The 24,040-nt window shown below is 35.5% G+C and overlaps 1 protein-coding gene across 2 annotated transcripts in view; it reads left to right on the forward strand.

The window, feature by feature from the left end:
* The first annotated feature begins 1,022 nt into the window (after window positions 1-1,022).
* The window catches only part of SGCZ (sarcoglycan zeta), an 803,628-nt gene continuing 780,610 nt past the window's right edge, over window positions 1,023-24,040 (forward strand). For both annotated transcript variants that reach the window (XM_081045860.1, XM_081045861.1), the window contains exon 1: window positions 1,023-1,225. In XM_081045860.1, coding sequence (XP_080901986.1) covers window positions 1,187-1,225 — 39 coding nt within the window. In that variant the 5' untranslated portion in view covers window positions 1,023-1,186. The remainder of the gene's footprint in view (window positions 1,226-24,040) is intronic.

Here is a 24,040-nt window from a genome sequence, read left to right on the forward strand (position 1 = left end):
AACCTACACCCTACAAGTTAATGGTACTGAACTGTCAGTATCTGTTTAAAGAATAATTTCCCAATAAAAGATTGTTTTACCATAAGGAAGATCAGTGCAAGACATTTCCTTTAATATTTCTATTTGTCACTTTTGTATGTCTTTCTTAAGTTAAAAGAAAAAGAAAAATCAATGACACCGAAAGTAACAGAGATGTAAAGTGAATACATGTTTGTGATACACACATGTATGTTCCTCTTAGACCTACGGGAATCAGATGAGGCAACCTATGAAATGAATTAAAATGCTGGTCACCTATTGGATTACAGGCAGAGGGCAGTCTTTAAGACCCAGCAGCGTAGTATTTGTCTGGAAAGGAAATGTTGCTTTTTGACAGATGAGAGAAATCCCCTCAGTGCCGGCTCGGGGAAGAGAGAAGCGAAGTCAGTCACCTGGTGGTGAAGGCCAGTAAAACAGCCAAGCGGGAGGAAAAATTTTCTCTCCCTTTCTCTCCCTCTTTCCTCTCCTCTGTAGGAGCCACCTCCTATTCTCTCAACTCTTTTAGCATAACCTTCAAAGGAGAACGTTCCCGTCAGACTTTATCTTGTTTTCTCCACTGAGAGAACACCTCTTAGCTGCAAGACATTTTTTTAGGTCTATGCCGGACTTCGGGGATTTGGTTCTCTTGCCAGGGAAATTGATCATTGTTAATGCTTGGGACTCAGAGTGTGCTAAATTAGCTACCCGAGTAAGCCTGTCGGAGGAAGGCTTTATCCTTTACTCTTCTCTTCAGTTTGAACACATTTGCTTGAAATTTGCCGCATGATGCTGTCCAGGGAAGCAGCTTTTTTTCTTGGGATGCAGCAATTCGCTGGTTTCTAAGCTTAGTGCAGAAGAAGAAATAATCTTAAATAGAGTGGATTCCCACCCCCCCTCCAGCTTGATCCGACTCAGCTGGGTTGCACCGCGGTAACGATCACCTGTCACTAAATCTTTGAGGAAGTAAAACAAAGTGAATTATAATTATTATTTATTTATTTTGATTATTTTTAACCGGTGGAGGCGGCGTGATCTCGGAGAATGAGACTGAGAGAAGCTGCCAGAGCCTGGAGGAGGATAAAGCTGAGTTTAGGCTGGAAACTAAAAGACTAGATTGTGTTTTGGTGCAACTTGCCTGGTTCCTCTCCACTTCCTGTAGTTTTCGCTCATGGACAGATCAACAAACCTGGACATTGAGGAGCTCAAGGTACGTGGTCCTCCCCGCGGGCGTCGTTCCTTCTTCTTTTCTCGCGCTCGCTCGCTCGCTCTCCTGCGCTGCTCTTTTCACGGTCTCTTCCTGGCGCTGCCCCGTGGGATGGCGAGTGGGCATTTGGGGTGACGCGTCTCCGGGCGCAGGCGCCCCTCCGAGGGCGGAGGACGCGGAGGGCGGCTTTCTGGTGCTCGGCTGGCACTCCCCCGCGGGGCTCCTCTCCCCGTTTGCGCGGCCCGACACCGTTCGCCCGGTTCTCCTCGGCAATCGCAATAGCACTTCGGGTACGAGACCCGCACCGACCGCCCGTGAACCTCGCCTCTCCTCCGGGGAGCGGCGGCGGCAGCACGGTCTCCGCCCGCGGTCGCCTGGTTGCCCAGCGAAGTTACCCGCGCTGCGCGGGCACTTTGCCTCTTCCCCCCCAGCGCCCAGCCCGCCGCTGCCCCCGCCCACCCGGGCACAGCCAGTTTCCGCTCTGAGGTTTCGCGGGACTGAAGCGTCTGCGGCCACCGCTCGTTTTTATGTCAGCACTTAGTGAGACCCTTTCTCCCGCGACCGCTGGCAGGGTCTCAGCCACAGTCGCATTGCCCCGGGCGCGAACTCGGGGTCACTGGGGCGACCTGCAGCAAGAGAAGGGACTGGAGAGGTTTCGGTCCCCCCCCCCCCAGGCCTGGCGACTCCAGCGAGGCGGACGTGCCTGTGCCGAGTACCCCCGCGCGGGAGCGGTCTGGGAAGTGGAGAGGGGGCGGGGAGGCTGGAGCGAGTCTGGGCTGCGGGGTGCAGGAGCCGGGGGCATCCTTTGGCGAGGCTCGGTGTGTCCCTCCCCCGCCGCCGTTGGAGCGCTCCGTCCAGGATCCGCTTGGAGCCCCTACCGCCCCCGCCCCTTTGCTGGGCACCCCCGCTGCGCCCTCTCCCTCCGGGGTCCCGGTCGGCCGCGAGAGGCTAACTGGCAGGAGTAGTCAGGCTGACAGTTTGTCCCTCTGCCCGTGGGTACCGCTGCCTGCAGTGCCCGGTTTAAAAAAAAAAAAAAATCAAACCACAGAATAATTTAAATGTCCCGCTCACTGGAAATGAAAAAGAGGGAAAGGGGGCGATGCTAGGAGCATCCTTTCTTTTATTCTTCACCCTTCTTTACACCTAAGCATTTTTTACACTCTACTAGATAGCTTCAAAGGGTTTATTATTATTATTATGTTTTTTACTAGAGATTCGGTTCAGATGGACTCTTTGTTCAGGTGAGGATTTTAGTCACCCCTACTCACAGGGGAAACTTGACTAGTAGAGATTTTCCCGGAAATGTCAGAGGAATGGATTTGCCCAGTAAGCTGAGAGGGTTGAAGAAATCCCCTCTAGAGGGCAAAAGTCTCTGTCTGCAGTTGGCTCTCTCCCTGGCCACCGAGCATGCCCAGCCCAGGGAACCCAGTTCTTCTGGAATGTGGAGTCCAACTCTCCTGGCGCTCTAATTGCATAGAACTGGAATGAAGAAGGGGCAGAGAACGGTGGCAGGTTGTGGAATGGGCCCTGCCACTGATGTAGATGAAGGTGGGGTGGGCGAAGAACGATCAGAAGAACTTAGATACCACTCCATTTAAGACTCTGGGTTTGTTGTGAAAAGTGAAGTTGGGATGAGGCATGTTTGCTGCTCCAGTTAAAGCTGGGGAACAACAAGTGTGTGTTATGGCGAAGGTCACAGTCAGTAGACCTTGGCCTGGAATTGAAAGGATCCCTTGCTGCCTTTCCCCAAATGTCCCAGTCACTTGAGAGAGGGGTAGGTTTTATTTGAGATGCAAAGAGGAGCACATGAACGGTTTGTGATGCATATTTCATGCAGAGGCAACGTCTCCAGTTTTATTATTATTATTATCATTATCATTATTATTTGTTCAATATAGGGTATGGCACAGAGGAAAGCTTTTTCTTATGAGAAACGGAAGGGAACAATGATTTGGGGTGATCATTTCTTTGATATTCCATTAGTTTTCTGCTAGTTTATGCCCCCATTGAATGCTGGCAATACTTAAATTGTTGTTTAAATCAGCAAAAGAGCAAACCCACTGTGGAAACTTCTTTCGACTTTATTAGAAGATCTTAACCTCGAAACTACTACATATTAACTCAGAGAGTCTCACAGCCAGAGTGTGCTGGACTTTGTGCAGGAGCAGCAAAGAGCAGAGACCAGGAGGGCTTGGGCATGGGGGAGTGTACTGGCAATGCCTGACTGGGGAGAAATTAAGGATGTTAGAGGCAAAGATCTGTTTAGGTTGCTGAAAAATTATGTCCGGGGATAAGCCACTGTTGAGAGTCAAATCTGGCAAGAGACGAAAAGGGAGTCAAACCTTATTAGAAAATATTTGTGAGATTTTTTTAGTTGGGGAATAAATCTGTGTTGTCAGGTTTGACTATACTTCTGGAACACAAAGGCTGTGAAACACACTCTGGAATACATACAGGTCATAGAGGTGGGTGTACTACATGTGGAATATGTTGGCTGAATTTCTCCTTAGCGGCAGAATCCATTGGCTTCGGTTTTCTAGACAATTCCCATTGAAGTTGTTTTCTTATGGCTTCTTGATGAAAAGACCCTCATGGTGGTCAGTGGAGAGAGGGGAGATAAAAGCTGGGTATGCTTATTTTTGACATTATTTGCTTGTTCACTGTTTTCCCTATGATCCGAGAATGCGTAAGGCACGTCCACATGAGAACTTTCATGTCTACGATGCCTTAAATAACAAGGAAAGAAAAAAAAATGTTCACTGGGATTTGATACATAAATAATTGTGCATAATATTACAAGAATACCACTTGGCTTAATTTTAGATCATTAGTGTCATTATTAGGTAAAGCTGCTTATCTCAGGTTTAGGAAAGAAAGATTCTGCTAATTCTTTATCTTTTTGGTAAACTATTTTATCTTTATGAGATTTTAACAAAAATACAGAGGATGCAAGAATGTATACACATCTTAAGAAAGGAAAACTGTATTAAAATTGTAATACTCAGTATATACTATTAACAAAAGATGAATACAAGTCACGTTTCACTTCTGCAATTACAAGAGGTGCTCAAAGTGGTTACCATCAGCGTCCAGACACTTCTGATTATGGCAAACTACTGTTCGAGCAACAATGACCAAAGTGTCCTCTTGTATACATTTTTTTGGCACCGCGTTGTATATGTTTTGCTATGCTGGATGGGTGGACATTGAATTTATTTTTTAATTCTGTTCTGTAAATAGCGCTGTGTTTTGCAAGTTTTTAAACTAAAAATAAGCTTTAACAATGAAGTGCTAAGCCATTGCTGTCCATATCACAAAAGTAAATATACTATGCATATTGAACAATTTACTGGTGGAAAACTAAAATATAGTTATGTGTATAAAACTTGCTAATGAAGGCAAGCATCTTTCATCTTCTAGTCTGCACACAAGCTCCTGATGAAACAGATCAGTGTTGAAAAGGGAGAGAGTTCTCATCCAAAGAATTTTGGACTGTTCTTTTCCCTTTGATCTCTTTGTTTCTTCCCCCAATAAACGTATAAACTTTATTCTGTTTTGCCCTGATGTTAATTTTAAAGAACAAACAACATCAAACAACCCAAAATATGGATTATTGCTTTGGAAGTGTGGGTGTTAATGAATATTGATATTAGAAAAAGCACCCTCTATCCTGGAATATCTCTGAGTTACTGAGTACTTGTAGTAGTTGATATGTAAAGTAATAACTTTATCTTTTAGCTGTGTAGTTGCCTGCTTTTAAATAACATACCATATGCCCTGGAATAGAGAATGCTGCTAATTTTTAGAGTTGACATTTATGACTATTTTTTGTAGCATTTACTTATGAGATAGTAGGTTATGGTTATGGTTATGTTTAAGTAATATGTGTAACTTTGGTGATTTACTGAGCTTTTGAAATATGAGTTTTAATTCACTTGTATTAATTTGGCAACCAAGAAATTATGCTTTCGGATGTTAAGCATATTTTTGTAGATAATTATAACTTGCTTTGGGATCAAAAACATAAAACATAAAATTCTATGGTACCATTTTTGAAGTCTTTTTCGATCCCAGCTTTTATTTATTTGTCAGGATTGTTCCTTTAATGAGATAACTAGCTATAAGTTAAAAAGAAACATTTCTATTACTTAAAGAACATAAACAATATGCTTCTGAAATGTCTTCTTAACTGTCATTTTGAAAGGTGCAAAAATCGTAAACTACATAGGTAACCCTGAGATGCATAAAAGTTTTCAGTAAATATTGTAGTTGCTTGAGTTAATTAAATGTAGTCCAATCACCATTGCTTAATTTTATCTCTTTAATTTAAATAAAACTTCATCTACCAAGAATTTGAAACTTGCCCTACATAGGTGAGGTAAATGCTTCCCTGAATAGTACAATTAGGTCATTAAGAAAGTATTGTAGGGGCGAAAAATGATACTCTAGCAAAAAAATGCATAGATCTTTAAATAAGTGGTTGATTCAAAACTAAGTTCTCATAGTACATTTGTCTACAGTTTCAATCAAATAAGAGAGTTAGTGCTTAAAAGAATTCTAAAATTTTGTTTGTTTGTTTGTTTGTTTCATCACTACGATGCTCAGCTCAGGAAAGTCAGGCCTGCTGCAGTGTAGGAGGCTTTGTGATGAGTGTAAGTAGGTGGTTATTTTTTGGGTTAGTCATTCCATAGTGAAAAATAGTATTTTCTAACAAATGTCATATTTTTAGTAACCTGCCTTATACAAGTATATTCATTTCTTGCCTTAGAATAAGGAAATATATATGTGAATACTGTAATTATAGCTTCTCTCCTTGTAGGTCTAGTTCCAATTCTCTTTTGATAACAGGAACCAGTCATGAAGACAGTTAACTTTGATTTTTTTATATTCAGAATATGGGCTTGTTTCACTGAAGGTGAAATACATTTCAAGTAACAATAGTGAAATATTCTTGTTTTATACAGTTAGGAGTGATGAGGGAACACTTTTTTATATGAGTGGGAAGAGAATATAGAAAAATACATTTGAGGGAAGTTGTGCAAATGACTATTTTAGAAATCTTTAGTGGCCCACTGTCATTACTAAGCATATATTCCAATCTGTACTGGCTAATATAGCTTTGCTGATCTCTGGACTTTACCAGTTGAAAATACGTTAAATTTTGAAGGTCCAGTGAAAAAGAATGTTTTAAGATTTATGGATTCAAAAATCACAGCTATACAAGATGCTTAATGCTGTAAGACAATAATAAATCAGCATGTGTCTTTAGGGGCTTTGCTTTTATATATTTAGTGAGGTGTTTCTCATACTGTATTGGAATTTCAGCTAAAATACGATTTGGCAGAGTTTACAACTCTAAGTTACTAAGGAGGATTACCATGTACTTTTGTTCAGATCTCTGTGAAATTTTTGAGTATTTACATTTAAGTAGGTAAATGGATAAACTAATAAATGTCTGTGTCAAAATAAAAGTTTATAAGTTTAATTATTGAGAACTGTGCTTCATCTGTGATAAAATTCTGAACTTGTAAACCTCTATGTGACTAAGAGTGAGCCACATTATTTTATACAAATGTAGATTTTAATATACTAACATCTAAGTTTTTGTTTGTTTGTTTGTTTGTTTGTTTGTTTGTTTTTTACTATTCTAAGTCTCTTCTTTATCTTCTTATATCGTCAATAAAACTTACTAGAAACTTCTAGGCCAACCACAGAGTGAGCAAATTTAAGGATTACCATCCCTCCAAGAGAATTATAGAGACTCACATCCTAAAAATTAAAAGTTGTACCAATTGTCTTCAGAGTTTTCTTGATGCTCCTGAACAGTATTTTTGTAGATTGACTCTGAAAACTATTGTAAGCCCTGATCATGTTTTAGAGCATTCCGTTGCTTTGTTGGTATTAAATAGATTATCTAGAGTGTTCTATGCCAAGTTGACATTAGAAACCTTTAAAAATAAAGGATTTAATTACCCAGTCAGAAAGACTTCAATCTGTGAAAGAAGAGCTCAAGCTTCAGCCTTAGATATTAATTGAAATAATCGCCCCATGCCAAAATGGAGTTCAACAGATGTTTGAAGTCAGTGACACCCCAAACTACCAAAGCTCTTACTCCAAATCTAACAGCTTGGAACCTTTAAGGGATTGATTTGTGTGGTGGAAAGGGCACTGATCTGGTTAAAGTGATACTTAGAAAATCTTGTTCAAACCCTGGCTTTGCTGTCAACCTTGGGCGTGTGTCACATTCCTTCTTCTTTGCCTCAGGTTTCTCAAATGTTGGTGATGTTGCAGGATGGGAATTGAATGTGATTCATGGGCTTTGTCGTAATTGTCTATCACTACGACAGCTGAAAAATTCATTCAAGCAATATCTTCTAAACAAGAATTTGTTCAAACAATATTTGATACCTATGAAAGTGGAACAGCTCCGATTGGAGCAAGAGAAATTGGGGCCTCTATGGAGTCCATTTTCCCTTGATCCCTGCAGTTGATCCCAGGATACTGCTTAGAACTGTAAGACCCAGGAACAGGTAAAAACTTCCAGTTGATCTCTGTCTTCCAAGTCTGAGAGTCTAGGGCTCTAAGTACTTTATGGAGAATGATGTATTTGTGCCCTCGTGGAAGAAAATCATTTTCAAATTGATAAATAAATTTAGAATAATTATTTTCGTTCCCAAATATTGCCTTGTTTGAACATGATAATAGGTTTGTCTGCTATTATATTCTCATTTTATGGTTAGCAAAAATGGAGAAGCAGAAAAACCAAGTGAAATGTCTAGGATCACACGGTTAATAAATAATGGAACAAGAGCTGAAACCTATGCCTTACTATTTCCAAATAGTATGCTTTTATATATAGGCCAGAACTCCAGGAAGTTCACAGAACTTCTGATGGCAGAAGTTTTCCTGAAAAACCACAGAATTTCTCTAATATTCTTGTTTCAAAGAAAAATGAAAGTATTTGGGCTATAGTTATAGTATTTACTCTTGTCACAGGATAATTGTTGACACTCCATTTTTTTTTTTAATTAAGATGTTCATTCCTAATCAGTTACTTTGGACCAAATTACTGTTGGTTGATACTTGTAAATAAAACTTAAGAGAAAGTGGTAGATAAATCATGAATTTAGACCACTGGATAACAGTTTTATAACCTTGTGCCAATCTTTTAAAATAAACCCTATATATTTTGTCTAACTCCTCTGGTCTTCCTCATTATTCTGTCTCTCAAATCACTGCAAATAATTTTGATTTTGTTAGGACTGTAAATTGGATTTATCCTCTAACATGGCTTTGGCATTCCAGCTTGCTGTATATTAAATGTTAGTCTTGAAGTTTTGAAATATGTATCTGAATGATTATACTTACACCAAAATTATTAAGTGCTTAATTTTTACGATATCCCCAAAATCTGGAAATAAATAACAGATGATTTAATCCATAATAAAGTTAAAGTTCTCAATGACGACTTTTAGACTTAACAGAATTAAATGTGATGGTAACATCAATTTAGTTTTGAATCTTGATATGATTTTTTCACATCACTTTTTCCAAGTTTTATTTACACTGGGAATCACAAATGAAGATAGATAGATAACTAAATATTATTTTGGAAAGACATTTTTAAAATATTTATAATGGAGTCAATATTGAATAATGCCTTTTTTAGGAATGCTTTTCAAAATCTATGCAAGCCTCAACATTGAAGAGTCTAACTAGATGGTATGATTTATTTAAGGACACATATTTCCTTCCCAAGAAATTTCATTTTCTTAATCTCTTCCCTTTCATCATCAGAACTTGATTTTATCAGTCTTCGGGAGAACTTTCCAAGAAACCGTTTCTATCATTCACCAGATTGCCTGCCTAAGTGACATGGAGAAGAGAATATAAACAAGTTGATTTGAGCTTTGGCTTTTGGGTGATGGATCAGGTTGACTTAAACTATTAGTGTCTTGCACACTCATACCTGATTTGTCAGTGCCTCAGCTGGATTATTAATGGTTGTTAAGTCATAGACATTTTGATTACTCCTAAATATTATTAGTTAAATTAATAGTTAAAAATGCAAACCTTAACTCTGTAAGACCCCAGAGCCTACTATATTCTTCTTTGCTGGAGGCCTGTAATGCATCAATTGCTAAAACCACACATTATCATTATCTGACTTCTTTTCAGATTGGTTTTTAAACTTGCATCTTTCTCTCTCTCTTTCTCTCTTTCTCTCTCTCTCTTTCTCTCTCTTTCTGTCTCTGTCTCTCTCTGTCTCTGTCTCTGTCTCTCTCTTGCTCTCGCTCTCTTTCTCTCTCTTTTAGAATGGCTAGAAAAAATACATATTATCTATGTAAGGTAAAAGAGCCTTTGCTTCTTTCTTGAGTAGAAACAAGCAATTCAGCTGCTATGAGCAAGACTTTTTTTTGTGTGAAGTATAATATAATAAATCAATGTCATGAATGGAAAAATACTCTTATCATTGCAATTCCACAAGTCTGTATCTACTCAGAGTATTTGAGTGTTTTTAAAATCAAAATCGGAAGGAGAAGTTAACTAATTCAAGGAAAGAAATTGCTTACCTAAGACACTGAATTATATTTTGGGTTTCCACCTTCCTCTCAACATGAGATTCATGAGAAAGTGATTCTATCTAGTCTGAGTAGCAGAATTAGTTATACTTCTAAGGAACTGGTTGGCATTTAATCGTATGAATTCTTTCATCATAAAACTGATTGTGTTTCCTCTTTGCCTTAATTGCTAAAAAGCTTAAAAGCAGATTTGTGGCCCACCTCTAACAAATACAGAGGGTGCCAAAAAAAATGTATACACATTTTAAGAAAGGAAAAAAAAAACTGTATTAAAATTGTAATACTCAATATATACTGATAACAAAAGGTGACTACAAATCATGTTTATACAGTTTTTGACACCCCCAGTATACTTGTGTCTTAACCTAATTCCTAGCCTGAAAATACTGTTGTTTTTTTCACTATTCTTAAATACTTTTATAAAGAATTAGTGGTTATAAATGGATATATACTTAAAGATTATTAAGACATTTTGCAGAGACTCAATTTTTATAATGTTTCAGTGGACGTTCGTCAATATTTTCACATCTCTTTTGAACAGCTTATACCTCTATATGCATTTTCTTTAATTTGTCAAGAGCTACAATGTCTAGAAAGTTTGAATTACCATGCTGTATATATCCATGTTATATACATGACTTTCACTGCATATAATAGCTGCATAACTTGTAAACCTGACTGCCACAGAATGAAACCTACTATACTCCTAGACTAAAAGACTGCTATTTAGTATTTACGTTATCAGAACCTTTACCTGTTCTATGACATTTTGTCTTAAATCATTATTATTATTATTACTCATTGTTCTCAAATTTGGTCTTTGTGGAGAATTATCACCTGGGTTTCAAATTCTCTGCATTTCTAATACCCATTAGTCTGGTGTGGAGACATTATTTTAAGGAAAGTTAAAATAAATGAGCTCGTCATAATCTACATTTTGTTTAACTTTTTTCAGAACCAGTTTGTACAATTCAATGTTTTGATCACTTGATTGCTCTAAGCAGCAGAGGCAGTTAGACTTTTAGATATTTTATTTCATCTCACCAAGTTTCTTGAAGTTTGATTCTTGAGTCATTGTTCAAAGAATAAGCAGTTCCATGCACAGTGTTGTGTCTTAATGATAAAGATTCTTGTTATTAAAGCAGCCCTAGGAGAAATAATAATTAGTAATTATGGATGTGAATATATAACTGGCTTAAGTTATACATATTTTTGGCTTGTAGCAAGTGAAACTGAGGATCTTTCATTTACTTCTGAGTCCAATTACTCTATGAATCTTCTTTCATTTTATAAACACTAATTTATTGTTACATATATATTTTTTCACTTATTTCTTAAAACAAGAATAGATCTTAATACATGATAAGTAAAAACACATCTGACTTTAAGTGTTTAGCATTTACAACAAACAATGCTTCTTGTTTGTTTCAATGTTTCCTATTTGAAGTGAGTTTCAGAAACATTCAGAAAGATATGATTCAAACATATTAAAAAATTAATATTACATGTGAAAACACCATCTCGAATGACTAAATAGTTAATGTTATACTTTAATTTGATTTTGTGGACTTGTATAATTGTAAAATTATTTGTGAATGTTCTCAGAGTATACGTTTTTGTCTTCTCTGTCTCAGTTTCTGGTGTTTAATAAGATGCACTACCCAGTTTATTTTAAACTCCCTGCTCATTCAAAGTTGTAGAATGGAACTTGAATGATGACCAACATGCACATTGAAATCAAAATCCCAAAGATTGAAATCTCGTTTTTTCCACTTCTTGTTTTATGATGAATGCTATTGGAATACAAATGAATGAAGGGAATAAGAAGAAACGCCAAATAAAATTTGGGAAAGTTAGCAGCTTAAAGTTTAATTGAAAAAGAATGACTCCAAGTGAACATAAAAATAAGCAGAATAAATATACTCACATCTCAAAAGAATATTTGAGTTAACTGATATTTTGTCCTTTCTTTGATAAATAATCTGATGCCTAAATTTTACATGACAGGATTTATGATTCACTATGGAATTTTGTTTAGTGTATCACCCTTCACTTTGGCACCCAAGCTGGGACTCTTAAGATCCTTTCCTATGTATCCCATTGACTCATCTCATGTAATTGATCAAGTCCACTATACCACTTAGTCTGAGTTCTCCCCTCCACACCTTTTATTAAAACCTTGAAGTTCTTATTTTCTCTAATCTGAATTTTTGTCAAGTTTTCTTTGTCTTATTTTATGAAGTATGTATGTATTTTTTGCAGTGATGCTAGCCATATTGCAGTGAATTATCATGTGAGGCCGCACTTATATCCCCAGGGTTAAGATTAGGGTTGAATCACTGTGAAGGGATTTATATGTCCTCTTTCTTATTCTTAGTAAGTCATCTCAGAGTAAGGAGATGGAAACTGGAAATGGGTACCGACACTGGGACTGCTTCTGGATGGAGAGGGATTTGGAGATTTCTAGAAATGTCTAAGGTTTCCCTCAAAAATGAAGAAAAGATGGTTTTTGGAAGCTAGACCTAATAGTATTCACTGATTAGTTATGACTAAAATATTTAAATTGGGGGAAAGGAAATCACAGATTATTTAGTGATAATAATGATGAATTTTGACTTTCTGCCTTGATGAAATCTTTGCATTACACTGTCCCAGAACCATGAATTATGTTTGACAATTTCTTTAGCTCATTTTCTGTATTTTTGACAGTTTGATCAGATTTTTCATAGTCAAAAATATTTTCTGCCTCTGGGAATTTGACAGCTCTGTCTCTGTAAGATGGCCCAAGTACACTATGCTAACCGTGTAAGAAACCTAACTAGACAGAGAGGCATGACTGAAAAGAATCTCAATAAACATAGGCTGAGGTGTTTGTATTCTGAAATTCACATTATAGCTAATGAACTTCATTTATTAGTCACCTGAAAATCTCAGCTATTTGTTAGATGGCTTTGTAATTATTTTATTTTTGTTATTCTTAGCCTTTCAGTAAAAGTTACTTGATCATCATAGCTGTTTTTTTTTCTTTTTCTTTTCTTTTCTTTTTTTTTTTTTTTTTTAGCTATTCCTGGGACTTACAATATGGACTAATAAGAGTAAAGTAATCTAGCACTTCATAGATCAAAGTAGGAATAAGGAACCAAAATCTAACTGAACATGGCTGGTGATAATATTGGCTAGTGCAGGACCTCTTGAGAACATGCAATTTTCGAGAATGGGGGATTCTAAGAAGCAATATCTGTTCATGGTTCTTCAAAAGGGAGATTCTTCCTTATTAAGGAACCAGCTGACTTCCTGACAATTTCTAACTGGTCTACCTCTCTCCACCCTATTTGATAAGCAATCTACATTCCACACTTTCAGGTTTCCCATTTAGAATAAAATAATAATTTTTGGTCCCTCACTTGCTTAACAGTCCTTGTTGATTTCCTGTTGCTTATTTTATAATCCATATTCTTCAACTTGATACAACATGATATAGAGCTTGCTTATTTTCAGGCTATTATTTATGACTACTCTCTTACCTACCTTCCAATACACACACACACACACACACACAGAATTTCACTAAATAGCTCGCTTCTCCTTAATTATACCAGTTCCTTTCCTTTGTAATATTTCATATGCTCTTGTCTGGAATACATCTCTGCTTCTTTTCTGAAAGAACTCTTACTTATTGACTAGTACGTAATCCCAGGAAGAGATGGTTATTTCTTTCTTTGTGTTCCTACATACTTAGTACCTTTCACTTAACTATAGATTCTTTACTGAATTGTATGTTATGAAAAAAAATGGTCTATGTGTTACCAGTCTTTCGAGGCTTTGTAAAAATTGCTCAAGGTGCAATATAAAGTCAATAGTCAAAAATATTCTGAGTTTTCTTGAAAATAATATATATTTTTACTCGTTAGAGGCCAAGTCATATTATGTTAAACTTATTTATATTGTTTTTATCTTCTGTAATCTTTCTATTTTTTTGTTTAAACCATAAATTATGACAGAGATATATTAAAATTTAATGTTATGATGGTGGTATTGCAGATATTTCCACTTTTGTCTCATATATTTGAGCCTGTGTTATCAGAAACATACACATTAAGAATTATTATATTTTCCCAGTGAATTGAGACATTTATTCTTTATTATTACATAACGACTTTTTTCAAATCTCTGGTAGTGATTTCTGTCTTAAATTTTATTATTTCTAATTTTAATATAGCTATACTAGCTTTAACTAATATCACTATACTATTACTCAACTTTATTTTGGTTAGTGTTTCTGATATATATTTATTTTATCCTTTTATTTTCAACCTCTTCGTATGGTTACATTTTATTTCTTGCAAACAGCCCATAGCTAGATTTTAGAAATCCATTTGGATACTGTTTTTCCTTCTTTTTACCACATTTGGCTTATTTATATTTACCGTAATTTCCAGTACATTTGGATTTATTTATATGACCTTACTTCATGATTTCTCTTCATTTCAGAAGTTAATTTCCTATTGTTTGAAGTACACATGGTAGTGACAAACTTGTTTTTTTTTTTTTGGTTTTAAAGATAGTTCTTGAAAATATTTTTGTTTTACCCACATGTTGTAAATATTTTTTTCTGAGTATACAACTTTAGATGAATAGGTATTTTCTCTTAGGCTATTGAAGGCATTATTTCAATATCTTCTTGTTTCCAGTATTGTCAGTGAGAAATCAGATCTTAGACTAAATGTCATTTTATAGAGATAGTGTTTCTTTTCTCTTTAGCTACTTTGAAGACCTTTTTGTCTCTAGTGTTCTTCAATTTTACTATGCTATTTGTGATTTTCTTTTTATTTATCTAGCTTAGTATTTTATAAGTTTGCTAAATCTTTGTGAAAGAAGGAAAATTGACTGTTATTGATAGAGTTTATCTAAGAATTACTATATTATCTTTCTTACGGCTTTGTTGGCTTGCTGGTTCATTCCTTTTCTATTGCTGAGTAGTAGTATATTTTATGTATGTTCTTCAGTTTGCTTATTCATTCACTTATTGAAGGAAATCTTGGTTATTAATGGTTTTTAATGGTTATGGATAGAAATGTTATAAAGCTTTGCATGTATGCATTAATGTGGACATTAGTTTTGAGATTAGTTAGAAATACCTAGGAGCAGTACCTCTGGATCGTATGGAAAGGCTATGTTTAGTTTTAAGATGCTTTCTCTTAGCAACTATAACCCATGGTGATTATGCTATTCCTTTTTTAGATCATATATATGTATGTATATTATATACATATCCTGTACTAACCTTATTCTATCAGAACTGTACAAAATATAAACATGTAAGTATAAACATTGAGGATTGTAAATTTTGTTTTTTGTATTTTACATACCTGATGTTATCTGCAACACCTGTGACATGTTAGATATTTATTACATCCTTGTTGGTATATATTTGGCAATGTTTAATGGTTGACCAAAATTTCACGTTGGAGGAAATAGTGTTGTCTGTCTGCTTATTTGTTTGTTTTTAATTCTGCTTTATTGTCATTGTTATCTGGTCCCACATTGAATAAAAGCACAAGTTAAGTGAAGTAAGTATTACCCAGTTCCTGTGACTAATAATGAACAACATATTTTCAGGCTTTTAAAAACACCCTGTGGTAATGGCATAAGATGTTATTTCTGGGTAAGGTGGGGAAATTTCTCCTTTGGATTTCCAGGGCCAACTTTTAACATATTGCACACCAAAACATTATAGAAACTCTACTTTTGTAGCTGAGGTCTTACTGCAAACTATCATCATGCAGTTGATTCTGAGTTTTCTATGTAACACTTAGCCTAGACAGACATTTCTTTCCAGTTTCCATATCTTTGCTGTCCGGTTTCAGAAACCAGTAGAAGTAATCCTAGTTCAGGTCAATTTCACATTAGTCAGAGGAGTTGATTCATAGGAATCATAAGACTTCATCAAGCATCATCTTAAAGTGTTAGTGAAATAGAACACAACGTATATGGTATGATTTAAGATTCTCTAATTTCCCTACTACCTAGAAAAAAATTTTTCCCAAATTGTCTGAATTTTTTATCATTTATATAATTCCTTTGGATTAATAGAGTTTTTCTCAAACTATACCCTCATGGAATCCTAGTTATTTGCAACTAAATCGAATATTAGCAATTATCAATTTTACATTTTCTTTTCCTAATTTTTAAAATTGTCTTTAAATTGCCTCTCTCTCGTAGAATTTAATATAAAGTTGCTTTTCTAATTTAGTAATACACACACACACACACACACACACACACACATGCACATGGGTTTTTGTTTAAGTTTGATAAACCAAAGTTTTGGAAACCCTAAAGAGCATCATGATTTATAGAACCTTGACTAGCTATACAACTATGGATGTGCATATATAAACAAACAAATAAATAAATAAAATATGTTTGTAAAAATATTTATTTACCTCAAATATAAAATGAAGTTGCAAAACATCCCCTTGCATTCTGTGATAGGTTCATACCTGGTATATAGTAAATACTCAGAAATTTTATTAAATGAATGAAGGAATGAAAAATTGAATGAATGAATGAGGAGGACTGTGTAGGGCAATATGGTATGAGGTCCTACATAACCAAAGAACAGAAAAGGACCTCCTAATTTCAGTGTAGAAAAAGGAATGGGGAAGGTAAAATGTGGAATGTTGGAAGAGGGGAAAGTGTTAGTTGGGGAAAGTGATCTAATTTATATTGTTTATGGTTATCTTTGTGCTAGACCTGTATCACTATAGGAAAAAAAATATAACAGACTATCTGCCCTGCATCTTAGAGGATGGATTTCACTGCCATTAAGGATGGACTTCTGGCAACTTTGTTTCAATTTATTGAGTCTGGCTACTTAACTATAACTAATGGGAACACGGTGAGATATCTGACTCAAGCTGGGCCAGTTAGATTCCCTCTTCCTGGTACAGGGATGTAATGACCTGATTGTGGATCCTATTGAATTCAATATCAACTTTTATAGCAAATGATTTTTATAAAGCCTCCTTGAAAATTATCTTATAAAATTCTTTGATAATATAACTACTTGCAAACAATTTTAGAAAGCCCCCTTTAGAATGCTCTTATAATTGTTTCAATAATATAACCTACTGGCAGATAATTTTAAAAACATCATGACCTAATTGCAATATAAAAGGAAATAATAGGAAAGTATTTTATGATGAGATTCTATGATTTCAATACACAAATGCTAGGACACAGTGAATGCAAAAGCTACAACTGAAGATTGCAAAAGATGCATGTATGCTACTACAAGTTCATGAATGGTATTCCTGGTAATAACATGATAATTTTTTGATGTAATGAGCATCTCTTGGTAAATTCTGAACAAAATACTATACAGCATTTCTTTCCATTTACATGAATGTTGTATTCCTGGACAATTTGTTTAATGTGCAAAATTCATTAACTTTTCAAAAATAAAAAAGTGTAAAATAGACTTGGGTTCCAGGAACAGTGGTGCACAACTGTCCCACACATTGCTGGGTTTTTAGGGCCCCCCAAATCAGGGTAACAACCAAAAATGTCTCAACAAATTTAAAACATTCATCCTAGGGGGCAGTATTGCCCCAGTTGCAATTTGTTGAATTAGCTGATGATAAAGTAGACTTATTTTTTCAATGTTGCTAGAATTGTAAATGGCTGGAAAGTCAGCTTTTAGTCTACCAAGTGCAGTGCACAGCTGTGGACTCCTGCTGCTGAAAAAGAACGAAGCCAAACAGAGATGAGAAAAACAGTTCCATTCTTTCTGGAGTCCGATGATATTCCCCTGAAAATAAATTTTGCTTCTCACTCCTCTTCAACCTCCTTCCTTCTCATACACACATTAGTTTAGTTTGATTTCTCTCATTTGCAATTAAAATAATCTGTTTTAATATTTAGCCCCAGTCAGCCACTGCTGTAAATAATTGATATTAAGCAAACATGCTATCTACTGTATCTATGATTCTCATGCTTAATGGAATAAAACTAGGTAACACAAAGTTTGGAGTAGGACTTTATATAAATATCACTTTATCTAAAGAGAGCTACGAAAATGACTTTTGAAATACCAATTCCATATATATTGGTGACCATAAAAACTTCTGGTTTTAATATATAGATTAGACTATATTGAGAAAAGTGATTTCCCTTATTATTTCAATTGCTAAATATGTTAGTAGGCATTGATGTTTTCTATTTGTTCTTGAAATTAGAATTCATATTTGTCAGTTATAAATTTATATTGCAGTATGTATACTGCAAAGGCATTGTAAAAACCTTACATAAGGTACCTGTAAAGGTTATGTTTAATAAAAATGAATATCTTTTGTTTCTATTTTTTTACAGCTATCATCAATTTATTTTTACATTAAAAAAATATTGTTGTATCCCTAACGTCTAGAAAAGCATGTTGCAATAGTAGGCACTTAATGAATATTTGTTGAATTGATTAACCTTTGAATGAAAGTTGTTTTCTAATACTGATCTTACTGCTTTTTCCTCTCCAAATTCATTATGAGACGCAAGTATGTGATTAGAAATTATCTATATGCTCAAGACAGATTTTGCCTTAGTTAAACCACCTCTTTCATTCAGTATTCATTTAAATAAGGTGGATAATAGTCAGCATTAAGGTAAATATGTCATCTACTTTGGTTCCCGAAACACTTGTATTATTGTGTAATAAAGTTATTGGGCTGTGAATAGTGTCCAACTGCATCCTGGGATAAAATTCCTGTCACCTTCTTACAGTCATCAACAGAAAAACATTTCTTTCCCAAATGACCATTCTACTGGGTTTGGTACACTATCTTTACCCATAAGTAATAGGAGAGAGATGATAGTACATGAAGTTAGAAGCTACAGTTGAAGCTTTGCCCCAAGTGCGTCAGAGTTTAGAAAGTATATTGACTCAGCAACATGTTTTAACTCAGCACAGACAAATCAAGATTATTAATTTGTATTTTGCCAAAATCACACATATACATGTTTATGTTAACTATATCAAAACAAAACTAATTTGGAGAAACACATGAGAAAGTTAAAGAAAACAGCATTATGGCAGTAAACCATACATACCGTGTTTCCCTGAAAAAAAGTCCTAACTGCAAATTAAGCCTTAGCATGACTTTCCAGTATGACATCCCCTGAACATAAGTCTTAATGCTTCTTTTGGAGCGAAAATTAATATAAGACCCTGTCATGCAGGGTGACAGGCGGGGTCTCTTCTGGGGTCTCTAGTCCAGCTCCCCGCATAAGAATGCAGGATATGGTGAGGCCAAAAAGGAACACCCACAGAGCCATAGATAGGGGAGTCATACTACCATATTCTCTCTGGTGGCTGAGTTGGAGACACAGGAAGCAGGAGCCACACTATCCACAACCTGCCGTCCACTTCTCCCTGCCAACCCACCTCACTTGCTAGCTGCAATCTGCCTTGCTAACTGCAATCCGCTCTTGCTAGCTCAGCCACAATCTTCTTGGTAGCCCCCATTTTTCTGCTAGCGTAGCCACAGCAGTTATATTAGTGGCCAATGGCTCACTGGTTACAGCTGATGGCCAACTAGCCACAGCTGATGGCCATCCAATCACAGTTGATGACCATTTACTACCTGAGCCAGCGCCTTTCCACGTGAGTGGAGAGCCTGAAAACTGCACTGCTGGCTCTGTCCCCACAGACCCAGTCTTATTTTCAGGGAAACTCAGAATAATCGCTGAGAGCATTAAGTTCATAGAATATTAAACTCTGAAAATAAATGATTTTAAATAATGAGTAATAAATAAGTATATTATGATAATAGCCACCCACTTAATCAACTATCTTGTACAAAAGTACTCAATACATAGTTGTTAAACATAATTTAATTTGAGTATAAAAGATCTTACTTTCCTAATCATGGAAAACTTGGAGCAAAATGAGTTTCAGCTTGATCATTGAAGGAGAAAACTAATGTAATCCAACAGCATTTCAAAAGCCAATTATATATCACATGCTTTCCCTTTGCTGAGCTTTGGAGCCACATAGACATGGATTCATTTCCAGCTCCACTTATGAGCTGTGTGAACTTGGTCAAGTTATTTAACTTTACTAAATGTCAATTCCCTCAAATAGTAAAATGGTAAATAGCAATAGTAAAATAGATGAATAATTGTACCTACCCCATATAGGTTGGGGGATAGTTACGTAGGTACAGCCATCAATGCTTGACACAGAGCTAGCCGTCCATGTATCAATTATTTACTTCATTGTTATTGTTAATATGGTATTCGTGAGAGCTGGTGAGAATGAGTGAAACATGATTGGGATGGAAAAAAAGAGTGTATTCACCTATGTAGGGTGGCAGGTTCACCCTGGGAAGAGAAGCTGATGAACTGGCTGTGTGGCGGAAAAAGTATAGACAGATGGCCACATAAAACTCTATCCTCGATGAGACTTAAGTGATGGTCTTTGCATGGCTCTCTGGTAGAAGTAAATGTAAGTGCTTGAGTTTAATAATACCAAAAGCTCTCCCAAGGTTCTTAACTGCCTAAAGGCAGCTTTTAATTTTAAACACTAAGAAAAGTCAATCAGACTCTACCTAAAAATATGCATTGGAATGTGTTTTGCATGCATTAAAACCTAATTTCACATCTCACCAAGTTTAACTACTTTTTTGCTCAACTAGTCTCAGATTCAGGGTACTTTATTTATTTATAATAAAGCACTTAGGTTGTTTAAACTTATGCAGATCTTCATTAAATAACTATTTTGCCTATTTGTACCCATGCTTTCAGCAATGTTGTTTCCTTGAGGTATTTTAAAATATGAAGGCTTTCATCAGAAATTTAAGTTATATACTATAAAAAAGTTCTCTCTCAGCCCACTGAGAAAAAAAGCAAAATCTAATAGGATGGAAAATCAAAATTTTATTAAAATATATTCACATTACATAATCAATGGTCTATATTTTACATAGAATTTACATAGCATTTACTGCATGTATGTTTACCAAAGTAATTAAAATAACACTTTTATTTGTTGTGATATTCAGAGCACTTCATGTGCAGAGCTCTTGTTTTATAAGCCTTATTTGCCATCCTTTGCTTTGCTCAGATAATTTAATCTTTTGCTTTGTATAAGTAGACAAGCTAGTTTATTTGTGTAATGTGATATTTCAAAAATGCTAAGTGGAAAAAATAATGAATGTCTGTAAATAAGAAAACAAACAAATAAACAAAGATAAGGCATTGCTGGTAAAGTTCCTCCTCCACATTTTAAGTTTCGAGTTTGGGATAATGGGGGACAAAAAGAGGGACAAGAAGCTTGGTTATAGCCTTGACTAGGTTGGTGTAATTCATCATCACCAAGAACCCATCCTTCTGGTTATGGAACTCAGGCTAAACCGACCACTGAAATTTTCAAGAAGTTAGTTCTGTGAGTTCACTTCTTCACCCTCCTTAGTGGGTTGTTATGTTAGCTTTTATAATAGTCACTTTTTTGATCCTCCAAATTTTGTAAAATTACATATACGTACATAAGCAGGACAGGATTCCTGAAATATAGAGATTCTATCAGTCCTCCCAAAAGATTGTCTTCAGCATGATGGTAGGATTCTTTACCTTTTAATGTTTCCTCCTGGCCAAAAATCTTTCCACATTTTTTTTATAGCCCTATATACAAGGGAATAGTTCAAGAACAGGTGAATTCTGTTCTCTCTTAATTTTAGCATTATATCTGTCGGTGAATCTATTTCTACTGTAACTGCAACTACGATAACTATATTTTATCCTTTTACTTCTTTAAAATACTTGACATTTCGAAGATACAATTCCAGGAATCCAAAGTAACATGATGATTTGTATATTTCCTTTAATACTGTGTTGATAACAATAGTGATATCTGTGTAGTTTGTTTGTTTGCTTATTGACAGCTTTCTGGGAATTCTGTATATTTACACAGAACTTGCACAGCATCTTTGATATGTCTAACTACTTTTAGAAAAATTCGGGAGTTGCTAAATAAGATAGTGCATAAAAACTTCCTTTTTCTTGAAACTGGAAGTGCCTTTGATTTCAAGCTTATCCCCAGGGAATGAAATTACTGGCTTTGGGCAGATGTTAGTAGTAATGGATATGAGAATAGATGAGGCCACACGTGAGATGTTCTGAATGCTGCGGTGCTGCATTAGCTCCGTTTTTTTTTTTTTTTTTTTCTAAGCTACCAGGGGACATTAAAAGTACATTGTTGATGAGGGAAGGCTCAGGCCATGGGCCAGTGTGCACTTCCGATAGTCAAAGTTAAGGTAAGGAAAAAGACATTCTTGAGAACATTAGCTGATGTTTCTGTCTTTGGATTAAAGTTTGTACCTTCTTTTCACTATCTCAGTTTGTACATAGATCCCTCAGAATATTTGTTTTAAAATGTGTGTCATCGGTTTATTATTGATAAAAGCACATTTGGTCCTCTAATGGGTAACTGTTCGTAGTTTATTACTATTCTAGAGCGCACCAAAACTGGTCAGAGTTGGGCAGGGTTACACTGCTGTGGCAAATGGTTCCGTTCAGCTTGTCTTGGTGATGAAGCTTTGCACTTTGGACCATGAAAGCTTACATTTGCTGTTCCTATTGTGCTAAAAAAGACCCTTCCTGGTAGTCTCACATCCAGTTGGCCCTAATTACCCTGAGTAACCATTACGTGTCTAAATGCACCTATAAACACCAATAGGCATTGCAAGATAGATAGCTGTGGGTGTGTGTGTGCTCTAGAAGAAACCTGAAATCTAGACTTTCCTCGAAGCAAGTAAAACCGTGCCTGTAAAAATAACGAGTTCAGCAAGATTTCAATTGTTTGTGCTATATTCAGATAATAGAATTTTCCTGAAACTTTAAATAAGTTTCTTCTTGTGGGTACCAAACACGGTGAATTTCAGGAAAAAGTATTTTATATGCAGTCTGCATAGATCTAATTTTATGAAGCAGAAAAATTTATACAAATGCAAACTATTCACATATTAATATCTTCAAGAGCAAAGATTATCTTAATTGTAATTCTGATGTATCTAATTCAATGCCATGAGATACTGCAATCTACTTCAGTGAAGGAGGAGACTTATAAACTAATTTCTCAGTGTTTTACATATTCAGCAATTTACACTGTCATTATTTATAGATGGAAAGAGGGAGTTGTTTCAAGATTAAATGTTAAGAGATGCAAACTAACATGCTCATTTAATTAAGGAAGCATGCAGATGAGCCTGTGGGAAGAATATCAACCTTAGCATTGTGTTTTGTATATTGTATCCTCCAGTAGTTTTCATCATAGTCTCATTATCTGAAACTTCTCATTTCTTTCTAATTGAAAGAACACCTGCTCTTCATTTCTTATTGAGTTTGCTGTTTTCATTTGCTCTTGGTAACATCTCTAAAGACCAATTGCCAGATTAGATTCTTAAAATTGCTCCTTCAGCATCCTGGATAGGCAGTTCTCTTGGAAAACGGAAGTCAAGTCAAGACGTTTAAAACTGTCTCTGAAATTTCTTAATTATGACCTCCATAAGGCGTATGCCTTTAATGAAGATAAATTATAATGTGAGCTCCCCAATATTCAGGAAACTAGCCTGAGTTTACACAGGAAGATGTGCATGTCTCGCATGACAAAACATCTGACAGAACCCAAGATGCAATTGGAATCTGCGCAGAGGTTTTGGATTTCAAACATAATTTGGATTAGCTGGTGTACTGGATACTACATAAGTGATCATACTTACAGACACATCAAAGTTGGATGAGTCAAACTTAAAACTATCAAATCTCAGTGAGGGTAAATTTTCAAAAGATTAAATAAACAAAGGAAGCAGTGTTTAGATTTTAGATTTTCCTATAAAGTAAATGTTTTAGATAATAAATATCTTTGCTAAAAAATGCACTTTTTAGATTATTGTTTTGCATATTCTTTTATGGTAAAATGAAAAAAAAATCAAATTTTCTGTTTATTTACCTTGACTATATTTCATAATTCGAAAAAAGAAAAAAAAGTAAAAATTTTATCAAGTGGATCATTTGTACTATAACAAATGTTTTTCTAATGTCACTTTTGGTGCCTAACTTTTCATTATATATAAAGATAGACTTCCTTTTAGATGGCTGAGTATCCATTAGCATTTTCTTATATTATATTAAAAATTATGAAGGGCTAAAGTTAATATGAAAAGCTTCTATTAGTCAATTGAAT

Source organism: Rhinolophus hipposideros (assembly GCF_964194185.1).
Source record: "Rhinolophus hipposideros genome assembly, chromosome: 4".
Classification (NCBI taxonomy): domain Eukaryota; kingdom Metazoa; phylum Chordata; class Mammalia; order Chiroptera; family Rhinolophidae; genus Rhinolophus; species Rhinolophus hipposideros.